General features: G+C 44.9%; 1 protein-coding gene across 2 annotated transcripts in view; it reads right to left on the bottom strand.

Moving 5' to 3' along the window:
• The window catches only part of LOC126522040 (cadherin-like and PC-esterase domain-containing protein 1), a 57,275-nt gene that overhangs the window by 2,284 nt on the left and 39,679 nt on the right, over nt 1-15,312 (bottom strand). Inside the window, exons 15-24 of one of the 2 annotated variants that reach the window (XM_050170819.2) lie at nt 14,480-14,514; nt 14,344-14,412; nt 12,084-12,273; nt 11,342-11,528; nt 10,559-10,685; nt 9,595-9,731; nt 7,927-8,153; nt 5,726-5,827; nt 3,720-3,807; nt 2,299-2,445 (exon numbers count right to left, since the gene is read on the bottom strand). In XM_050170819.2, coding sequence (XP_050026776.1) covers nt 2,299-2,445; nt 3,720-3,807; nt 5,726-5,827; nt 7,927-8,153; nt 9,595-9,731; nt 10,559-10,685; nt 11,342-11,528; nt 12,084-12,273; nt 14,344-14,412; nt 14,480-14,514 — 1,309 coding nt within the window. The remainder of the gene's footprint in view (nt 1-2,298; nt 2,446-3,719; nt 3,808-5,725; nt 5,828-7,926; nt 8,154-9,594; nt 9,732-10,558; nt 10,686-11,341; nt 11,529-12,083; nt 12,274-14,343; nt 14,413-14,479; nt 14,515-15,312) is intronic. The other variant, XM_050170820.2, reaches the window with a different exon arrangement.

Raw genomic sequence — 15,312 nt, 5'->3', positions numbered from 1 at the left:
AACTGGACTTCGCTCCTCGTCAAAGAGGCAGGACGTGTGTCCACTGAGGTCCTCCTGAACAACATATTGCAATGTGGTGAATGCGGTTTAAATCATGGATCCGGCACCTCAAAGAGGTTCGACGTAGTGTTAACGCATTTCTCTCGCATTTACCGCTATGTCGCCGCTGGTTCCGTCTTTACTTTTTTAGCCTCATTCACATTAAGTAACCCATAAGGAGAGAGAGAGAGAGAGAAAGAGATCGCTGCGGCTATTTCTCGCGTCATAGTATACTCTAGTATGGTTGGGCGAATGTTCTAAGTCTTGAACATCAGTTAAGTACTTCTGTATCGAATCTAAATGATACATTCAAGAACACTTTATTCGATTTCTGCGAACACTTCATTATGGCCGCTTGTTATGCATATGCTCCGGTTATCTGACTGTGCCTACCAAAGGGCAAGGCTCGAACACGGCCTTCTGCGGACCGCTTAAAAAGTCGAGTCGTGATTGACATTTTTCTCATTCACGTTTGACATCTGTCCAGTTCAGTGAACTTTCGGATAGCACCAGCCATATTATAGGAGATAATTGCGTTTATTATTTCTACACGAAAATATTGCACACTCAGTTCTATATCTGATGGCCGTATTCTTTTAATAAGCGCATTCTATTCGACTAGAAAAGCCCACTGCTTTAGTACCGTTATTATTTTAGTTGCGTACGCAAGTTGCGTAAGCGCCACTGATTTTGAGGCAGCGATCCTCCGCAGCGTTCAGCTGCGCCCCTCTGCGCCAAGCACGCGCGCGCCATCTATCGATAAGCCGGCGCACCTAGCGCTTCCTCGGATGGAGGCCGCTGCGCTCAATGCGCTTCAGTTTTGAGGTAGTTGAGTGCCGCAGAGAAATGCACAAAGATGCCCGCACATTTGATGCCGTTCTTACAGTGTTAGAAAACAGTCATGCCTAGAAGCAGCCAGTACACCAAGCAGGAATTTTATAAAGAATGATTGCTGCTTTGAGTTAAAGTTATAGAACGAAGAGCTGTCTTCCGTAGAAGAAAATATCGTCGTCGCTCGAACGTACAACTTCAATTTTTCGACATAAGGTATAAAGCACCTCACTATTTTCGAAAAAAGGCCTCACTGGATCACATTTGAAGCGCTTTGGGCAACTGGACAACTTAAAAGCATGTAAATATAGAGTGGGTGCGAATGTTTCAGTGAACGAATGAAGAAGCTTCATTCAAATTCATTCATTATATTCATTGTAATTATGAAGTCGGGTGCATGTGGTGCTGTAGTGAAGTGGTTTACTTATATGTTTGTCATCCGTGTTCGAGAAGTTTGACAGTGAATTGATCAAGGTTTCTGTGTTGTCCCAGACGGTGCAAATTAAGCACCCTTGAAGTCTGTTTCAGATTCTTTGAGATTGCGTGAAAATCTAGAATGCAGCAGTAACATGGCATTATACTACACGTAGTTATATTTTCATCTCTGAGTTTAGGCAATGAAATGCAGTTTTTGCACGAGCAGACATGAGGAGATGGTTGCTTCTTCCGTGTACACTGAGATGCAGCTTTTGTCATCTAACCGTGGTATGTAAATGTTTAACAAATGTGTTTCACATTCGTACAAATTAAAAACCAGCTTCAAAAGCGATTATGTCTCAGAGCTGTATTCGGATCTCGGCATGATGTAGGGCTGGGGTTGTATAATCAGCAACTTTCTTTCGTTTTTCAGGTTTTCATTAAATATAGTTTTATTGATTTGAAACTTTTTTCTCTTAAGCACTGCGTCTTCGTCTCGCGTTCTCTCTGTTATGTACCATTTGTTTCAACAGTATGTAGCACACTTGTTTTGTAACACACCCCATTCCATACAACACGCATTGCTGGTGCTCATTTCGTCTTCCGTCCGATGTAAAGCAGTGGCCCAAAATGATTGTTCTAATAGATTACATCGAATTAGAATCTCGTAAGAAATGATAAATTGACAAAATCAAGGGATGCCCTACGAAAACACCCATATGCCCTATAACTATCACATCCAATAATTCGATCTGAATATGAAGACATAAGGATGTTTATATAGGACCTTTATACATTCATCCGGGTTTATGGGTTAAGCAAGAGCATTAGTCAGCGTGACACAAAACACAGTAAAAGAACCAGAGGACAGAGCGTTGGAATACTGTATTAGCGGCACATATACTTCAACAGTGCCAACCCGTGGTCCGGGCAATAAGCTGTTAAATTTTGACCCAAATTTAGCATACATTCCAACGTGCCCACTGAAGCACTAAGAAAGTGCCCAGCTACCTTGTGGAAGTGGCAGGCGCAGTTCCCTTGCATGAAGTCCTTGAACCTCGCCGTGGTCATGTTAAACGTGTCGACCACTTCTAGGCCAAGCTGGCTTGCTTGGCGGATGATATCGTGGTTGGTCTGGCCCAGGATTTGCTGGCTTCTCTAAAAGGCATAGAACGGAAGAGGCAGGCATAGTCCAATGTTAAGTACGTTAATTCAGCACACTTGTAAAGGCATTCAACCAAAACTTATTTCAGAGCCATGTGTTTGGTGCAAGCGAGCGCTGGGGAGTGTCAGTGGATGCGATTGTGAAGTCGAATAAACGAGCACAAGTATACAGAGGCATATCCTTCCAAGAAAGCTCACTACATTAAAACATATCATTAGGTTGCAAGCACCGCGCAATCGGTCATAACGTTTGCACTAGGGGCGAAGTGGTATTTTACAAGAAAGAAATGTATCTCCCTTGAAACAATAAGCCATAGTGGAAACGTGGAAATGTGACGAAATCAATGCAATAGACTTATGCCAGAAATTTGGCTGTTGGTTGCTTAATGCCACTCGCGCTTTCGCTATGGCAAATGTTCCAGAAGTTCTAAACTCACATCATGTTTGAAACATTGACGTAAATCACTGTGTGCAATCTGTGGGCGAACTAATCGTTTAAATTCCAAAATTGAAGTGCTGAACACGCGTTCGACCTACGGCGAGGTGTCATCGGTGACAGCCGAAATTAAGCTCGGCCATCGCTTGCGTGGGCAGCTCTGGGAGCGGAGTGGTGTACTTCTACGTTTGGTCTAGATATTGTAATGGTGTCGATAAAGCGCATTAAGGTTTTTCTCTGGCGAGCTGATTTTTTGCGTAGTTCGTGTTCTTTGACTGTGAATTTCTTTTTTTAAAGAAAGAGAAAAAAGAAAGGAAATGTGACAAAGCAAAAAAGTCTTACTCGCTAAAAACACGATTGTAGTACTTCTGAGCATGTAGCTTTCAACAGCAGTTTTTACTGCCAAGCATTCTTCCCCGAGTTCACACTTTGGCGGGCGGACCTGTCTCGCCGTTTTAGTGGGCCTATACCGATGACAGTGCAATCTAATATTATGTGCTACATGGGCGACTGGATACATGCCTCTAGGCTTTAGTTTACTTTCAATCTTATATCTTGCCAATACAAATACTGTTTTACTTATTATGAATATAAATTCTACAGCTTGTAGTATTGCTCTACATAACAGTTCGCTACACGACAGTTATATTATCCATATAACCGTTATCTAGAAAGCATGAACGACTGGCCTTACTGTGGACGTCAACTGCAGTGAAGCCTGGCAAACTTTTTTTTAATCGCCATGTCTCTCACTACAAGAATAGTTTGAAAGATTGGACGATAAAGCCTGATTATCAAGTTGTTTACGTGTAGTGAAATAATAGCGACTTACCACGCTGTTCCGGTGAACACCATCTGTCCGTTGGTGGAAGCCAGATCCGAATGTCTTTATTATAATCTTCGCTTTGTCCAGGCCGAGTCTGCAGGGTACATTGAACAATATCTTGTCTTGCTTTCTTAATAGAATATTATAATCAATTTAAATAGGTAGTAGGCGACAAAATGTCGCAGCAGTTGTGCTCCTGACGTCCACACGTTGCATTCAAAGCCGCATGCACACCGCATAAGACAGTGCGTTTACAATGACAGAACTAGCGCCAAATAAAGGATTTAAAAATGTTGTTCGAAGTGAGATGGTCATTCTGGACGTAATAAAGACTTTACGAAAATGACAATTTGGATTACCGACAACGAAACTTTCTCACACTATCTTTCAGACACTTGTTCATTTTCCCACATAATTTTAAGTTACTTGCATACAGTTCCCCCCTGACCGGGAAGCTTGAACAAGCCTCCCCGATAAAGCGCCATTCCAGCCTTGCAAAGATAGTGACGTGCTGCTGCACTGATTGCTTCTGGCGTCTCGTATTGTTGGCTGCACATTTGATCATGTTGAGGCGGGCGTGGAGCACTTTCTTTTCCATTATATAAATTATTTACACTGTTAAGTGAGAACTGCTTGAGGGCGCGTATTGACGCGCTGCCAGAACACGTTTCTTCGCAGTCGCTTATCGCACAATCAGTGGCGCAGTTTCTGCCATGTTGTAACGTATTTCTTTTCCGGTAATCTAAGCATTCAATCGTCTCCTGAAACACGCTGTGCCAAATTTCAAGCGTTCTCGTCATTTCACCTATTGCTACTCGCTTGTCTTCGTTGATCAGTGCATCGACGATCTGCTTGTTGGCATCGGTCGCAGCTGTCCGAAGGCGATCACATTGAGGCTGATCATCAGTGCACGTATGGCCGTTTTTAAAATGTCTCGCCTACTGTCGCGCACTGATCTGACTCATTCGCGCACTACCATACGCAAGCTGAATCCTTCTGCGAAAGTACGCTGCTGAAGTTTACTCTTTCACCAAAGATATCACCCCATGTTGCCTAAAGAAAACATCGTGTGCTGCCATTTTGTCTAGCGCACTGACTCCTAGATTATGTAAACTGGTGGTGACAGATGGACATCGACACGTACGATTGCATAAAATGTGGTTCCACATACTTCCAAACATTCATCGTTGTGCGCTTTTAGGCTTCCGTAAAAGAAAGACAGTTGATCATTACTTACAGTATACAACCCGGTATGTAAACACCAACACTTGAGTTTAATACTTTTGAACATTGAAATCAAGGGTCACAATACCCCTCATAATGACGAATTCGTTACGCTGCAAGTTTAGAGCACAAGGCCAGTTGAGATAAATTGTTACATTAAGAACGCCAGGATCAGCTGAAAACGAAAACCATGCGCGAGTTGAATGGCGGAGTTGCTTCATGCAGTAAACTACAGCTAGGACATAACTACGGTGAGTGTTTTTTGCCTGCTTGTCAGGTATTTCACAGTTCGTCCTGTGATGGGCGCTATTGATTGGTTGCGGCCACTGACAAATCCGAGCCCTGAATACCACCATTGTCTGGTGAACAGGGCCAAGCTATTGGCTCAGGCCCAAGGCATACTGGACTAGGGACTCCGCCGACCTCGGACAATTCTACTGCCGGCTAAGTTCCATAAGTTTATTCCTCATCCTCTTCGTGAAGTGCTTCTGGTTCTTTTCATAAGAATTCATCAAATGTCGAGGGTTGCTCCGACGCCAACATCCCTCTCTCCCCTCTCGAAAGGTTATTCCGTGGGTTCTAATCCAAACAAGACAAAACAGTCGCAGGAGGATGGAAACGAAGCAATCAACAAATGTGGAAAGCGTCAGTCGGGAACCAGCGTTTCGACAAGGGAACTTTTCGACATAGTGCTGACATGGGGGTGCTAACAAGTTCCCTCGTCGAAATGCTGGCTCCAGGCTGAGATTCTCCTTGTTCACCGACAGCGTTTGCACTTTGTCGTGTACCCTTTCAGAGTCGTCGTCAGTGATGACAGCTGCTTGAGGTTGAGCCACTGCACTCCACCGACGACCAGAACTGTTCTCTCGCTGTTCTCCAGTGACGGCATGCTGCGAAATTTCCATAGTATAGTCAATGTGATGCGCCATCGTTGTGCACCGTTTATCGGTTAAATGTACCAAATCTAGTAGCACTTTCTAAGTAATAGGGGAGACATAAGACTTGCAGGAAAAAGAAAGGAAGAACTGTCGACAAACCCACTGTAATTCTTGTCGCATCAATGCTATTATTTGACAATCGCTGAATCGATCAGAGTCACATCTGTTGCATTTGCATTAAAAAGAAAGTTCTAGCGAAACTATGGGACCAAATTTTAATTTGTGCCGCAAATTCTTCCTCTCTTTAGCATCTCTCTGGGACGTACAGTCACGTGCAACATGACCTGCAACACCGGTGCCCGTGCTCGAAGGGGCTCCAAGACTGTACGGCTACGCAGACACAGAGTAAGTTCCAGACCTAAACACAGCTTCAATTAGTGGTATTTATTAAACCACTATTTTCGCATGCCAAAGCCACTGCGTAGCCCTGGAACCCCTTAGACCACGAACAAGGGTGTTGCATGTCAAAACTGAAAGTTAGAAACCTACAGATTGACTACAACACGACGCAATGGATTGAGGAGTTCCTAACGAACCGATTTCAAGTAATCAGTCTCAACAACTGCTTTTCTAACCGCACTCACGTCACTTCGGGAGTTCCTCAAGGATCCGTCCTTGGGCCACTGCTATTTTTAATATACATAAATGACATCGCAACTAATATTACCTCACAAATACGTCTCTTCGCAGATGACTTCGTCTTGTATAATGAAATAAGCTGTCCTGCCGACACCTCTGTGCTGCAGTCTGATTTAACAAAACTAACTGACTGGTGTGACACATGGCAGATGGAAATTAACATAGCCAAAACTAAACACGTAAAATTTGCTTCGATAACTCGACCTACCTCTGACCAATATCAATACATACGCAGTATTACTGTTGACTCAGTATCTTCAATCAAGTACTTGGGTGTCCTGTTTACCTCCAATTTAAGCTGGAATGCTCACATTGAACACATCACCACAAAAGCATGCAAAAAACTTGGTTACCTGAAACGTCACTTACACCTTGCTAACACAGATACCAGACTTCGCGCACACAGTTCTCTTATCAGGCCTTCTTTAGAATATGCGTCAATAATTTGGCACCCCCATCACTCTAATCTCACGAACCTACTCGAATCAGTTCAAAATAAAGCTGCGCGGTTCATCTTAACTTCATACTCTCGATATCAAAGTGTGTCCGCCTTAAAGAAATTACTTAATCTCCCTTCACTTGGCATGCGCAGGAAATTATCGCGGTTGACCTTCTTCCATAGCCTTTACCACAGCAACATTGCATTCGCTCGAGCCCATATTCTTCCCGCTCCCCACATCTCTACCCGCACAGACCATGTTCATAAAGTAAAACCTATATTTGCCAGGACTAACGCTTATCAAAATTCACCTCTAGTTTTATCTATTGTCGAATGGAACTCGCTACCTGCAAACATTGTCTCGCTTACGGAATCATCATCATTTCATGCAGCACTGCTAACCTTTTTAGAGTGTGTCAACCTGTCCGAACCCACATTTCCTTGAATATTTACTTAAACAGTGTTTTCAAGTGCTTCGCATTGTATAAAATTCATTCCGTTTCATCTGATATGTATCTGTGTAGGCTGTTTACCTAAATCATTATTCGATTGTATCCTTAAACTCGTGTTATGATGGGTACTGATTATTTGCATCGCATTTTAGGTTCAGCATTGCCATTTGTTGGGCGTGTTGGTAAAATGAAAGCATAATTAGCGCCAGCAAACAATGACGGAAGGGAGACGACACCAGGTTCTTATGCGTGTTTCACGCTACTAAGCATTGTATAAACTTCGTTACCCTTTTCTTTCTTTCTTTCTTTTTTTTTTGTTTGCTTCTGCTAAATGTTTTTTTATGGTTCCTAATGCCTTCATATATTTACATTGTACAGATTTCACTCATGCTTGAACTTTTCCGTCCCCCCCCTATGTAATGCACTCACGGGCCCTTAGGGTACTCAAATAAATAAATAAATAAATAAATAAATAAATAAATAAATAAAAATATTGCACGCGTCTGTACGTGAGCGCTCACCTGTCAACCAGTTGGTTCAGTGTTCGGGCCAGCGTGGGACGCCGGTTCGGCGGCAGCCAGAACTGCGGGTAGTAGGCGAAGCCCGCCGCGGTGCGACCTCCGTTCAGCCGCTGTGCATGCAACGCGATGCCGTGGCTCCTGTGCCACTCGCCCAGCGTGCCGTTGAGACGCATCAGCACGTAGTACATGATACCGCGGTTCGTCGAGTCTCCCAGGAACAGCAGCTGCTGCGTCAGCGGACCCAATGCGTGCCGCGCACGTTAGTAACTCGTTAGGTAAAGATGTCAACTATTTGCTTCTCATATGAGAAGGTCAGTGAAGACGCAGATTGTGAAACGCAGCCTTTCGTTTCCGTTATGTTCGCTAAGAGAACGTGAAGCTGCATGTTCAACCCAAGTATGCATGCTACCGTTCGAGGTTCCTTGCCACATGCGTGCAAGGCGGACAGTGTGGTAGACACAGCATCGACTGTTTCTGATTGTTGTCACAGTAACAAATTTCTAAAGCATTTGTGGTCGGATGAGTGGCACACTACATCATGGCGAAGCAATGGAGCACTCGTGCAAACAGGACTCCTGCTTGTTTGTTGCTTGCCATAGAACAGTCAATCCGACCCATTCATCTTTACATACGTTTTTACAGAATCTCGTCTGAATCAGCTAACACCGTGTTGGCGACAGGTTGACCCAAGCAGAGTCAAAACCACTTTGTTGTGTACATATAGGTACTGCATAGACATAGACTTTCTCAAGTGACAAGCTTCGCGATCAGTCTTTTTGTACAATGTACGTGACAGAAAAAAAATGTAAAAAAACAGCCAAGCCAACTTCATTTTGTACAGTTGTTTGCTCCCTAAATGTATAAGTGTAGGTCTGGCAAAATTCTAACAGAAGTCAAGAGAGAGCAGCACTGATGCTCGCATTTGATAGCATGAACTGATTACGGCCCTTTATGATTCACCTGGAGCACCACGAAAGACACTTTTTTGTCCGAGTTGTCTCAAATAACATCCTTCAAAGCACTCTATGTACCGATGGTCAACATATTTCTACGCGTATACTAATCTGAAATGCAACTCCATTTCACTTGTGTCGAAAGGTCATGTGTTTCTTGCAGATGTGTTCAGAACTGTTGTGCGTGTGTTATATAATGAGTGGATAGGATAGGAATAAACTTTATTTGTCCAACGGTTGTTGATGTTGGTGCCCGGGGCTAGGCTGCCAGGGGTCCATCGCCCGAGGAAGATCTTTCGAGATCCTCGGCAACGGCCCTGGCCCGCAGGACGGCCCACTCCTGGTCTTCGGGTGCCTCGCTGTGGAGGGCGGCTTGCCATCTCTCAGCGAGGCGCCCCGCTTCAGGTTTTATTGATAACATGTCAATATGAATGACTGACGCCGCGCCATGATGCCTTCCGTTCGATGCACTACGTTTGCTCCTTTCCTTTCTGTTAATATGTTTATATATTTACAGTTTAATCAGAATGTTAAAAATTAACGGTCAGACATCGTTTGTTCCTCGTTTCTGTGCCAATTTATACTGGTCGTTCATTTCGAACCAATTTCATGTACTGTAACACTACGACAACTTTAGTCCATCTATACGCTCCACTCAAGTAAACATACACGTTCAAGTTGCAGAGCAATGGAAGTGGACTACTGCATCTCCCACCTTCTTTCCTTCCAGACAGGTCTTCAGAAAGGTGTTGGACACTTCGGGATAGCGACACTTTAAGGGTGCCCATCGCGCCATACTCCAAATACACGAATCCGAGCTTGCGCAGTTGGTGCAAGGCAACAGCCACCGTCCTGCAAGGATATTTCTCATCTGACAACAGCTCTATAGACTATGAACAATGTATTAAAAAAACAGCAGTGTGTCAGTTCTTACTGATTATTACGATTTCTAGTTAAACTAACCTGGAAGGCTAACGCGCGCGACACTAGCTTATAGTTTATGTGCAAGACGAATGTTATTGTTAGGTTATGTTATTAGCCGGCACGGTCACCGTATATGTTACCGTAGCAAGAAGTAGCAGGTACTGTTTGGTAGTGCCGACATCTCTTTATGTAGCATGTAATTTAAGAGTATTTTTTTCTAATTATTTTCATCACCTTCCAACTGGAAACTAAAGGCATTAGGAGCATTTGTGAGGTTAAGAACATTGCTGTATCTGCCAGATATAAATTTTCCTGAAGTTTATTCCATTGCGTCCGTTCACCTAAATCAATCTTCCGAAGTAAATAGTTACTATACGTTGTTCCTTTGTATGGGTATATTTGTAACGAATGCGGAGGATTCTATCGGTATGTGTGCGTTGCCTGCATGCAGCACATTTGGTATGTGGCATGACCATTTTGACATTCATTCAACTTCTTTCGCAGTTTCTAGCCTCATCGCCATTTCAATTGGACACAGTCAAACGTTAAACGCATGATGGCCTCTCTTTCAACAAATGTATCAAAGCAATGCTCGCGCGAGGAATCTTCTAACGTTGAACTCTTGCTGGGAATAAACGTATTGGGAGTGAGAAGCGACTATAATAATTTTTTTTATTATTTAATGCGAAGCTTCATATCGGGTGGCGGAAGTGAAATTCGCATCTGAGTGCAACGTTACAATAAACTTATCTCACCGTCTTCGTGCCCTGAACGACAGATATCGAGAGCTTGCAGTCTCTGGGTCATTGACGTCCACGATTCTTCGGCCTTCTCCAGATGGAGCCCGCACGGCTCCTTCGGGTAAATCACAAGCTCGCAGCTCTGAAAGTTGAGAGCAAAATGAGCGAGTAAGTGTCAGATTGTGCACACATTCAAATCCTAAGTAGTTCAGCTTAGTCTTCAGCATAGGAATCGCCAAAGCTTGGTGGTTCAAATTTAATGGCAAGCCACGTAGCTCTCGTTCAAGAATGACGCCACCTCATCTTAGTCTTCTATTGCCAAAGTCGCACTGCTCGCGGAAGGATGAAGGGATGGTTTAAGCATGAGGCAATATGAAAAGGAGGGAAGGGGGTGATCGCAAGAGCTACCGCCAGGACATTCTCGTTGCCATTACGCTACGTCTTTTCTTTAACATAAAGAATGGCATAGCAAAGGACAGAATCTTTAAAAATGTATATTGGCGCCCTCTATGGCAGAAAGTTAACCGCCATTTCCTCTATAATATCAGTGCGGCCTCAACAGGGACAACATGCCATGCCAGAAGTGCAACCAGAGGTCAACTATCGAACAGGAATGCCAGAGAACGTTTTCTGTTAACTGACATCGCACTTTAATATACATAGGTAGTCGCAATCGTCTTGAAACTTGCATTGCAGGTGAATTTATCCATTTATAAAGTTGTGTTAGCTGTGTCTGCTTGACTCGAATTAATTAATTTGTCGTCTATAAGAAATCCGAAGTGCGTCATCGTACCTCACCTGCTTGAGGCTGCAGACTGCATAGCGACCGGCGATGTGTGGATGAAGTGCTTCGTGTATCGAGGTACGCTCACGCCTGAAGACACTCAGCACGTACGCGTTAGCGACACGGGCTTCGGCGTGCCTGATGTCCACCACCACCACGCTGATCCGGTTGTAACCGAGGCCCAGCGTGTAATTCACAGGCCTGCAGAGGAGCAGTTTGTTAGGCACTACACACTGGGGAACCTCACAGTATAACATGTGATCCTGGGAGTCGTTGGGGAACAAATTTCAGCAGCAGTTCCTCGCTAGTAGGCTTCACCTCGTAGCAGGCAAGCGCTGATTTGGCATGTACTACCGTACTATGGTTGTACTTTCTTGCTAAATGAAAATTTCGGAACCTTGAACGACGTTCCATCAGGCCAGCGACATCTTCGATTTCTGTTGCTTTCGACCTCAGTGGCGTTATCAGCATCGTTATACATGCGTTGCAAGACAGGTGCGCTGGCTTGCGTCACGTTCGTCGAAAAATGAGCCATGGGCGATTGGCCGACACAGTCGATAGTTGTGCCCACTGTGATGCCGGAACGTATACGGTTGCGGGCAAAGAAAGACTAAAGCGCGCAGCGGAAGGAACACGCCCAATACGCTATTGCCTAGGTCTAAGATCGCCCAGCAATTCAGGTGAACGGCTTGGTGCCCATAACGCGAACATAATTCGCGTAATAGTTATGCAACCCTGTGTGGTGCAACTGCATACCTGGCCGGTCCCAGTCTGTCGTCGAGGCGAGCCTCTGCATGACAGTAGAGGGCTCTAGCGCGGACTTCCACGGTCATCTGCTCGTAGGGCACGTCTATATGGTATTCCGTCTTGTTGGGATGGAAAGTGGGCGACAAGGTCTGCTCCGGGCTGACGCGAAGCAGGCGTAAGTACGGCAGTGCCGTCGGGTCTGTGGAGAGGCAAGAGATCCAGAACTGGTTGTTTATGCATATCTTGCGACGTTTGCCAGTAAAAGAAATGCGGCAGAATTAACCCATATACCGATGACTGTCGACGGTAATACGTCAGCAATGAACCGAAACAGCGACAAAACATATTGCCTTCGTCGAACCGAGTCATGTATGAAGCATGTACTGCGGCGGGACTCCTCTTTCACGATTCCCTCAGAGCACTCGGCGCCATCAGGGGCCCCTGCGGCGAAGCCTGCACGTGCTTGGCCTCCGAAATGCTTGGCGCACCGGTGCATTCGAATGATGGCAAAGGCGTCATGGGGCAACCGAGCTCCCCTCTTGCGCTTCTTTCTCGACCCGCTGCGCCATCTACTGGCACTGCCGCGAACTCCGCGCGTCACCTCCGAGACGAGAAGCGTGATGCGCGGTTGCCTGCGAACACTGAGAATGGTTCCCTCGCTTGCACATACTCAGTGGCAGGTGCTCAGCGACTGAAGCTGGCGAGAGGTTCATTCAATGGCGGCGCATACGCAGTGCAGTTGTGGCTCAGCCTGCTAATGCGTCGGCTAACTGTCCTCGAGGAGCCTTTGTGACGTGGGTTTAATTACGCTCAGCATCGAAGACATTTAAAGGATCCTTTTCGTCATTCAAGAGCGGCACATTCCCAGTTGCACATACCTAGTTACCCAACTTGGCGTCAAAGACGTTCATTGAACAGAAGGGTTTGGGTGCGAGCTAGTTGGTACGGATCATTCATACTTAAAACAGCGCCCCCCCCCAAAAAAAAAACACGGACAAGGGAGAACACAGGTCGAGCGCTGACTGCCAACAACACCTTTATTGGAGCCTGCTCAAATATATACAATTCGCAACGTTGTGAATTGTATATATTTGCGCAGGCTCCAGTAAAGGTGTTGTTGGCAGTCAGCGCTCGTCCTGTGTCCTCCCTTGTCCGTGTTTTTTTGGCGCTGTTTTAAGTATGAATGTTCATTGAACAGCTACACACACCTACTGGCACATACCCAGTGCTCCAAGTCGGCGTCAAAGAGTTCTTTCGCACAGCGGTGCCTACCCAATACCGCATCTACAGCGACCCATATCTGCGTCAAAGGGGTTCGTTGAACAGCGAAACATATCTGCAGATTGGCACATACTCGGTGATCAAGCTGGCCCGATGGTTTGTTTCGAACCCTGTTACCTCAGAACAACAGCCCGATGCGCTGACCATTTGACCACGGACTACCCAGTGACCCAGATAGGCGGAAAAACGGTTAGATAGAAGCGTACAAACATAGCTAGATAGCTCCCGGAAAGTACGTGAAGCATCGGAAGAATGCTAACGCATTAAAAATTAACGCTGCTGTCTCCCTTGATATATATATTGTACCACCTATGTAGCACACTCCACATTACACTCGCCTTGTGGACTCGAAAGGTGCTTCACGGAGCTAGGTAGGCTAACTGCTTCTGGCACACTTTCCGCGAAGCGAAGAGCGACACTGTCCATTTGAGAGCGCATGGTTGGCAAAAAACTGACACGACCCTACAGCCTTTTTATGGACGACGTCATTACAATCCAAAGAGAACCGTTTGCATGCGTTGTAGGCATGCGAGATTGGCATGCTTTTGTATAGCTCACAGTCTAACGCACGCGTTCCCTTCATTATCTATTTGACCCAGATTGCGTCTGTTAAGCATCAGTACGTGCTCGCGAAAGCATATTTCGTTAGTTTCATATTTAGGTATTTGCTTGTAGTGTTTTGAAATTCGCGAAGAATTTGCTTAATTAAGTCTGACACTTAAAAGGTAAGTCTGACACGTAAAACGCTATGATCAGTTTTAATGAAAGTCGGCGCAGAAAATAGAAAGTTCCTTTCTTGTTTGCTGCAGCTGGCGTACATTCAAAAGTCAGCATACCAACCCGCCCTTGCTATACCGTTGTCACACTCAAACTGGCAGCATACTTCGAACGCCTGCATGAGTGCAAGGTAGCATATAATCTACTACTATCACTACTTTTACCCGCCATTCTGTATAAAAATGTCCGAGAGGACGATAGTAATCCTTACCTTGCAAACAATCGATTTCTTCTTCCTCGTACACAAAGTTACGATTAAGCACCTCGCGTAGTTCCTGTTCTGAAAGAAGCGAGTAAGTCACAGCGGGTTCAAAGATCAAGCTTTTCTCAAGAAAGTCGCTGCGTACCCCTTATTTGCCTTTCACTGTTAGCCGGGCCGCTCCTGCAAGGAAATAATGGAAGTCGTTAACATCAAATGAATTTAAGTGGCCTTAAATAGCGCAAAAGAGTGACGCTTGTTAACGAGCGTCGTAGCTAGTGCTAATGACAGTACCTGGAATGATTACGTAGCAGTTGGTCCATGGATGAAAATTAAAAACCTGCTAAGAAGGCGCAATTTTGCATGGGATAACATTTTCTTTGAGCTTTCTCGCCTCAAATAATAAATAGCTCCCACATTCTACTATGTACGCCATTCCGGGTGTATACGAAGTGATGTGAACATTGAACTGGTCCAAGCATGCAATAGCAGCAACTGGATCACAGAGATTAACTAGCCGTGAATGAGTTGCTCCCAGGTCGACGAAACGACTCTCGTTTCAAGTTCCACTAACAAGCTTGGAAAGGCTAACAGCTGTGGTTTTCAGTGAATGTTTTGAGTGCACTCGTGGCAAAGCTATATTGTACCCCGCACCCTAGAAAAATGTAACGTAGATTGAAGACGGAGTCTTACAAAATAGACGATTATCTTTAATGGCGGGCCAGAAGAAGAACGTGCAGCTCACGGGCTTCAATATAAGGGACAAGTGAGAGTTGGTTATGTTGACTCCAGAAGCTGCGCTACTTAAGCATAATGAGAGTTAAGAGAGCTCTTACCGTCTTTCACATTCTTCGTATCTTCCTTATTCGTCTCAAGGTGTGCTCTATACTAACTATACTACGAGTATAAATGCACATTTTTTGTACGTCGTGTAATGTCGTGAGTTAGTTCACGTGTAAATTCACACACAGAAAGAGTACA

This window comes from Dermacentor andersoni, chromosome 6 (assembly GCF_023375885.2).
Source record: "Dermacentor andersoni chromosome 6, qqDerAnde1_hic_scaffold, whole genome shotgun sequence".
Classification (NCBI taxonomy): domain Eukaryota; kingdom Metazoa; phylum Arthropoda; class Arachnida; order Ixodida; family Ixodidae; genus Dermacentor; species Dermacentor andersoni.
The sequence above is the reverse complement of the archived record's forward strand: the minus strand, read 5'-3'. Positions and strand labels throughout refer to the sequence as shown.